The sequence below is a fragment of the Dromiciops gliroides genome, chromosome 5 (genome assembly GCF_019393635.1).
Source record: "Dromiciops gliroides isolate mDroGli1 chromosome 5, mDroGli1.pri, whole genome shotgun sequence".
NCBI classification, from domain to species: domain Eukaryota; kingdom Metazoa; phylum Chordata; class Mammalia; order Microbiotheria; family Microbiotheriidae; genus Dromiciops; species Dromiciops gliroides.
The window spans coordinates 216,589,597-216,597,570 of record NC_057865.1 but is presented as its reverse complement, the minus strand read 5'-3'; the positions used below and the strand labels follow the sequence as shown (position 1 = coordinate 216,597,570).

The 7,974-nt window shown below is 52.6% G+C and overlaps 1 protein-coding gene across 1 annotated transcript; it reads right to left on the bottom strand.

Annotated features, from left to right (window-relative positions):
* Nucleotides 1-2,719: 2,719 nt before the first annotated feature.
* GPD1 (glycerol-3-phosphate dehydrogenase 1) lies at nt 2,720-7,928 on the bottom strand. Its single transcript, XM_043967924.1, has 8 exons — nt 7,786-7,928; nt 7,078-7,255; nt 6,222-6,362; nt 5,793-5,931; nt 5,505-5,617; nt 4,193-4,426; nt 3,785-3,891; nt 2,720-3,238 (listed from the first exon to the last, which is right to left on the bottom strand). Exons 1-8 carry the CDS (start codon nt 7,896-7,898, stop codon nt 3,142-3,144), a joined length of 1,122 nt encoding a protein of 373 aa, XP_043823859.1. The 5' UTR covers nt 7,899-7,928; the 3' UTR covers nt 2,720-3,141.
* Nucleotides 7,929-7,974: the final 46 nt, after the last annotated feature.

Genomic DNA, 7,974 nt, shown 5'->3' with positions numbered 1-7,974 from the left:
AAGGTCTTGTAATCGAAAGGCCAATCCCACGCACGCGTGATCTAGTTTTGTCACTAGTCGTCAGGCAGATCCTTTTTTGGAAAGATTCCCTGGGAAGCCATCAGTGCGCCCCCTGGTGTTCCATCCTGCACTTTCCAGGCCGAGTTAAATCTCCGAAGGATGAATACCAAAGGGGAACTAAGGTGAATAAAGTGCTGACCCAGACCCTACGGAGAAATATGGCCAAGTTTGGCAACAGTCATACGCCAAGTGAGAATTGGCAAACCAAAGGTAGTCTATCGTTTCCCTAGTTTTAAAGTTGCCACAGCTCCCTAAAGTCCTGGGTATCTGTTGGGAAGAATCATAATGAGAATACAGAGGAGCAACAGAAACTCTGGACCTGGTGACTGAAAACCAGCGCGGACCAGCGCAGTGACTCTGGCCAGTCTCTGCAGGCTTGTCTCCAGATTGCTCCACTAAGGCCACAGATTTAAGGCCACAGGCAATCTAGCCCAAACCTCTCATTTTGCAGGTAATAATAATAATAATGCTTGTAAGGTTTGCAAATACTATTTGCTTTTATCCCAACACAATCCAATCCCTGTTTTCCAGATGGGGAAAACTGATGCAAGGCAGCCTCGCCTAGGGAAATACAGCTGGGAAATGTTCCCCGGGTGGTTTGAACTCAGGTTCCTATCACCATTCACTGGACCACTTAGAGGCCCCAGAAGGGCAATTTGAACCCAAATCCCCTAATTCCAAATCCACCATTCTTTCCACTGCACAGACCAATGACTAAAATAATAAGGGGCAAGAGGCTCCGGGGATGAATGACAAATTTGGTGTTGTTAGAATAATAAAAATGGAATTTTACTCACCAAACAGAAAAATGAGGTTTTGGGGGAGTGAAGAGCACAGAGTGGGACGCATGCACACAAACTCAGTTCAGAAAAGAATCTGACTTTATTGTAGAAACAAGGATGTTTGATTGGAAGGACCCAGATTAGAGTTGGAATCTGTTCAGTAATAATAAGTCATATTACTGAAATTTAGACCAATTTCTAAGTGCTAAGGTGGGGTTGGAGGTGGGTTCTCTGGTTTTTCTCCCAGCTCAGTTTCCTGGGGAGGGAGACTTATGACAGTGCCACATAGGAAGACCCAGAAAGCTGACTCTGATCCTTTAGCAATCCTAGCTCCCATCTCAGTTATCTAGTCATTTGTTAGCAGCCCTTCATGAGACTTTCTGAAACCCACAGTTCTTACTGCCTGACTGGTTGGAGGCCTCAGTCCCTGGTGTCAGAGGTATTTAGTCCCTGATTTGGGGATGGAAGTGGGTTATAGAGATATCATTTCTTGTTAGTGGACCACAACGTGCCATCCACTGACTAGTGTCCCTTCTGCTGGCTGGACAGAGCCCCAGAAAACTATTAATAGCCCAGCACCCAGGCTAATGACCTGCTAACATTCCTGTTGCTGCCACTTGATCCTTGATCAAGGCTAGAGCCAAGAATACTCCTCTCTTGTCTCTCTCTCTTCTCCTCCTCATTCCCTTCCCTTCCCTTCACTTAAGGTTCTCTTCTTCTTTGTTCCTTTTTGTCACCTGTCTTTGAGAACTAGGTGTGTGGTGGCAACTAGGTGGCACAGTAGATAGAGCACTGACCCTGGATTCAGGAGGACCTGAGTTCAATTTATGAGTTCAATTTATTTATTTTTTTTTAGTGAGGCAATTGGGGTTAAGTGACTTGCCCAGGGTCACACAGCTAGTAAGTGTTAAGTGTCTGAGGCCGGATTAGAACTCAGGTCCTCCTGACTACCAGGGCTGGTTGCTCTATCCACTGCGCCACCTAGCTGCCCCCCTGAGTTCAAATTTGACCTCAGATACTTAACTCTTACTAGCTGTGTGACCCTGGGCAAGTCACTTAATCCCAATTTCCCCCGCAAAAAAAAAAAAAAAAAAAAGAGAAATAGGCGTGGATGTTTCATTCTCTCCCTGGGCCCCGGAGGTGTGGCTCTTGAGGCAATGTAGGCAGGTACTCCTCTGAGAACACTCCTGGCTTTTGGAGAGGGCCCTCTCTAACCAAGAGTCCTGTCCCCTTCCTTCCCTCCGATTCTGCCGGTGCCAGGATGTGGTATATGAAGATCCTTTTCTCCACCCCTACCCCACGAGGCCTTTTTCTTCACTTTTAATACCTGCCCCCTCCCCCAGAAGTGGGAGGAGAAACCAGCCCTCGGTGGTGCCGGAGGCACCTTTCCCAAACCCCATAATGATCAGGAGTTCCTGCTGCTGCTTGGTAGAGCTGAGACTGGAGCAGGAGTATTTTAGGAAGGGGAGGGGTGGCAGTGGGAGAGTGATGTCCCTCTGGGAAGGTCCTATCCCAGCGGAAGGCTGGGGGTGGTAAATGGAAAGGTCACAGTCAAAGCCACTCTGAAAAGGTACAGAAGGTGCCTCAGTCAGCAGATTAAGTTCCTGATACCCTGAGAGAGAGAGAGAGAGAGGGCGAGAGCGCGAGAGCGAGCTAGCGAGCATGGGCCCAGGGAGGGGGGAGGGGGGAGAAAAGTCACTGGAAAGGTCAGTGAGTAGGAGATGAGCTGGTGAGCCCAGGAACCAGGAAGGCCCCAGGGAGGGGAGAGGGGGGCCCCCAGGGCCTCTGATGCCAGAGAAGCAGATTCTGATGCCAGGGGAGGAGGGGAATGAGCATGCTCAGAGGGTTCTCAGGACAGAGACGTTGCTAGGAGAAGCTGGAGGGGAGTTGAGATCTTTGTATTTTGTTACAAACACTGGAATCCACTGACACAGGACAGTGCCCATCATCTTTGTAGGCCATTCTGGCCCCCTTTTAGCCAGAGAGCACTGAGGTTTGTTTCCCCCTTCCCCGAAGAGAAAGTAAAGAGAAGAGCTGGCTGGAGGGGAAGAACTCAGGACCCCCAGAGCTGAGATGAGGTAACTGCTTGGGTCTGCGTTGGCCTCCAGTTGGGAGGTTTCCGTGGGTCCTCAAGCCCCAAGGCTTCATGCACCCCAGGCAATGAAAGGGCTGAGCTGAGGGTGAGTGACCCTGAAGTGTTGGAAAAGTTCTCGGGGCCCAGGATGCCCCAGAGCCTCCTCCTGCCCTGGACTCGGGTTCAAGAAGCTGGGGACGTTGGGTCAGCCAGCCCCGGCACTGCTCACATGTGTTCTGGGTGGTTCTGGAGGCAGCGGATGAATTCCTGGACCGGGTGACCCTCATAGCACACCTGGTACACCGCCATAAACAAGGGGAACCTGGGAAGGGCAGGAGGGAAGGAAGGATTCACTGGCTCAGCCTCCGAATCGGGAAGCCCCCCCACGGTCACACACTCTCCTCTCTCTTGGGGGAAGGGCCCCCTCCCCAGTGGGTCCTTCTTTTTCCTCCGGTTGTTCCTACCACCACATCCTTGGCACACAGGGGTGGCAGGGAGGGGAGCCTCATCCCCACTCCCCTTCCCTTGGCTTGCCCCTTCCATTTATCTAGGCAGTTGATCCCACCAGAAGACAGAGCTGTTTCTCCCACCTCTCCAAACCCTTTTCAAAATCCCCTGCCTCCGGGAAGCTTTCCCAAAGCCAGCTTTACTCACACCACACACCAGCATCCCCCTGGTAGGGTCTGCTTACGTGTGTGTGTGTGTGTGTGTGTGTGTGCGCGCGCGCATTTAGAGTGAGCCCTGAGAACAGGGATCCTGACTCCCTGCAGGGGCTCGGGGTGCTTGGAATAAGCGGGAGGGCCAAACAAGGTGCCCCATTGCTGGACAGGGAACGGGAGGCCTGGTTCTGCTCTGGGAATGCACTCACTTGTCCAAGAGACCTTTGTGCTTCAGAATACTGTGCAGCTCGCGAGCTGTCGGGGGCCCCTGAAGCTTCTGCCCATTCAGCAACTCTTTTTCCAGTTGTTCAATAGACTGTGAAGGAGATGGGGTTGGGGGGAAAGGTAGGGAGCAGAGGGTCTCAGTAGTTGGGGTCAGGTGGAGCCTGAAATCTCAGGTAGGGAATAGGGAAACTGGGGAGGAATTCTGGGAGGGGGTGAGAACATTCACAGCAGATGCTTAGCTGGTAGCTCTCCCCAGTACCCTGCCTCAATCAAGCCTCTTTTAATGCTCCACGCCCATCAACCACCTCCAGAAGCCTTCCCAAGCCCTCTCCTCTTCCCCATGATCCCTGTCAACATTCCGTCATCTTCCACCCCAGCTCCTGAGCCCCCACCTTTCCAGTTCGGGCAAAGGCTTCAGCCACTTTTCGGTTCCGCCCCCCATAGCAGGTGGTAATGAGGTCAGCAACCCCACAGCTCTCCAGGAAGGTAGCCGAGGAGACTGGGCCCTTGCAGAAGAGCTTGGAGAATGCGATCATTTCCATGAGTCCTAGCCGGATCACGGCGGCCTTTGTGTTGTCACCAAAGCCCAGGCCGTCGCAGAAGCCGGCTCCAACGGCAACCACATTTCTTTGTGGGGAGAGAAGGGAAGCAATGTAGTCCCGGGGGCAGCATTTTAAGGGCTGCTGTGGCACCCCCCCTCCCCAACCCTCATATTCCTCTTTATAGACCTGGCTGGGGTGGAGGAGCATATCCAGGAGTTCTTAACCTGGCGTCTGTCACCTGTATTTTTAAAAATCTTTTCATAACTCCATTTCAATTATTGGTGTTCTTTGTAATTTTTTAATTTTTGTATTTCATTGTATGCATTCAAAACATTATTCTGTAAGGAGTCCATAGGATTACCTGACAAAACCTGTAACTAATTCCCTGACTAACCGTAACCCCTGAGGAGAGGGTTCTGCCTTTTCAATAGCAAGGCCAACACGGAGATTTGTGACTCAGGGCCCTTGACCTCTGAGCACAGACTGCTCTTTTCCTGGGACAGCCTTTGCCACCTAACCTAGGTGGGGCGGTGGATAGAATGCTGGGCCTGGAGTCAGGAAGACCTCTGCTCGAATCCAGCCTCGGACACTCACTAGCTGTGTGACCCTGGGCAAGTCATTTAACCTGTTTGCCTCAGGTTCCTCATTTGTAAAATGAAGACAATAATAGCAGGTACCTTGAAGGGTTGTTGTGAGGCTCAGATGAGAGATTATCTGTATGGTGCTCAGCCTGGTGCCTAGCAGGCACTCAATCATTGCTTGTTCCTCTCCCCTAACCAATCCTACTTCATATCTCCTTCCTCTAGAAATACCTCCCTGATTAATTCCTACCTTGAGGGTTATTTCTTTCTAGCTGCCTCTTGTTCTTTTCTCATCTCCCGTGTCTCCTTGTCTCTCACCAGACTGAGAACTAGGGCAGGGCTCTCTTCTCCCTCCCTCTGGCCATTCCTTTCCCCTCTAAGATAAGATGGCTGGTCCAGGTGAGGGCAGGGGTTTTTCATCTCATGGTAGAGGGAGGATCTGAACCTCTTTCCCCAAGTTACCTCCAGAGCTTGCACCTGGGCATTTATGTAGCCTGGAGGCCAGGCAGCCTATAGTTCTATCTATGGAGCCCAACAGGGCTCTAAGCCTTTCCACCTGCCCCTGCCACCCCACCCCTCACCTTGAGGGCCCCACAGATCTCCACTGTTTCCACTTCTTGCACCACAGTGATTCGGAAATTTGGTGTTTGCAACAGCCCCTTCAGCAGCTGGCCGTGGGCCAGGTCCTTGCAGCCTAAAGTGGAAGGGATGAGGCTGAGCAAGAGACGTCATTCAGTGATGCCCTCCCTCTGCTCCAGACTGAGAGAGGGTGACCCTCTGGTCTTCCCCTTGTCAGTGTCTTTATGGGGGGAAAGATGGGAAGAGAGATGGGCTGGGCTCTGGGGAGGGGAGGGACAAGGAGAGCTCACCAATGGTGGTTTCACAGAACTTCTCCTCAGCCACCTCATTGGCAATATTGGCCCCCATCAGCACACTAATGGGGATGCCCAGTCGTTCCTGAATCACCTCGGAGATCAACTTCAGGCCATCAGGCCCTTCATCTACACCCTGGGCATAGAATGGGACTTAGGCTAGATTTTGTCCGTGACTTCCTTGCCATCCCCGCCCCCCCCCCAATCTCTCTGTCTCCCATCCCAAGTCTCCCCTCTAAAATCATCATTCACTAGCCCGCCTCCCTCGTAAGATCTTCCTCCTATCCCAGCTCAGGAACCAGATGGATTTCTTTCTGTAGCCATCCCCACGATGCCCAAGCCCCATGCACCACTCCCCTCCCCCATTTCTCTGCAATTCTTCGAATTGCTGCTCTGCTTCTCGCCTCCCACCCCCACCCTAGGCACCTTGATAAGAGACACCCCAATGGCATTTGCCTTCAGGTGACCCTTCAGCTGGTCACAGATTTTGCCGATGAACTGGTGGGGCACCACGAAAACGAGGATGTCCGCCTGTGCCGCTGCCTGGACGACATCTGGCACGGCCACCTACCGGAGTGGCAGAGGGGTGTGTGACAGGACTATTCTTGGGGGTGGGAGAAGGGGCAGGATTGGGTTACATAGGAGCTGTTGGACTTAAAGAGACCGGTCAGCCTCCCAACCTCCCTTCCCCAACAGCTCAGCTATGCTGTGGGGCAAATGATTGGAGCCTTGTCTATGGGACGTGACAGGTAACTAGAGAGGATGGACCGGACTGCGTGGAGCCCTTCAGACAGAGTTTCAGGGCTAAACATGAGCCCCAGACAACTCGCCCTCCCCTCTTTTAGGGGGAAAGTGAAAGACAAATGAGTTTGGCTCAGCTCCTAGAGTCCATGGAGCAGCCTCCAAGGTCAGTCATCGGGTGAATGAGTAACAGGATGAGAGCCAGGGGCACTCTCCTGGACCCCGGAGTCTGGAAGCCTGTCCTTGGTTGCCACAGAGATGACTTGCTTCTAACCCTCCCTCCCCTTTCCTCACCCAGCCCAGCCCTGGAACTACCCTATGGAAAGTGTTCCTCCTCTGGTCCTGGGAAACCCCGCATCAGTGTTCAGGGACTGACACCCCCTGGACAGATGGGCTACTCTGAGTCCTCTGGGGCTAGTACGGACCTGGGACTAGGTCCGACTTCCCTCAAAGGGTCTCTTAATTTAGGGCTTTTGGGGTGACCTTACACATTATCCGCCCTCATTCTCCCTACCCCCATTCATCTTTCCAGGGACCTCACCACATTGGGGGGCAGCTTGTGCCCAGGCAGGTACTTGACATTTTCATGCTTCGTGTTGATGATCTCTGTTAGCTTTTGGCCCGAAACTTCCTCCTCAAACACCCACATAGTGACCCGAGGGTCAAACTGTGCCAGTTGGACGGCATTGCTACCCACGATCTTGGCAATAGCTGAGCCCCTGAGGAATGGGGGTAAAAGAGGAGATGGTGGGGCTGGTGGTGAGGAAGCAGCCACTGGGAATGGCTAAACGCGCCTGTCAGCTAGATTGAACGCACTGAAATTTAAATAGCCACCTTTGCCCCTCCCCAAGAAATAATGGGATACTTGAGACTCCAACTAGTTGGTGAAACTAATGAGATTTAGCTCTACTCACTAGGGCCCAGAGCCGGGTTCCAGATTCAGACCATCCTGCTGCTAGAAAAGGCAGCTGCTGTTACCCCAACATAACTTAATCAGATATGAGTAGGGAGGAAATGCCAAGTTGGCTTCTCTTCTTCAGGAGTATTTGTACAAGGGAAAGGGAAGGGACCCCCACCGTGCCTCTTTTCAGAGTAAGGATATAGGGTTACTGGGGCAGCTGTTGGGGCAAGTGCAGGGCAGGGGGCATTTCCTGCTCTCTCTCCTCTCCAACCCTTGACACCCGACACCTCCTGGTCACCTCATTTCCCTCCCTTTCTCCCCACCATTGCCCTCAGTAGGGCTTCTTACCAGTTCCCCGAGCCCACGATGCAGACCTTCTTGCCAGCCATGGTTTGGTCCTGCCTCCCTGCCTGGGCCTGCTCGGTACCACACTGCCCTGCTCCTCTGTCAGCTTGGAGCATTTAACTGTGGCACGTTGGGGAAGCCAAGCTCCACCCCTGGAGGGGGTGGGAATGACGGAGAGTCCAGTAGGGACAG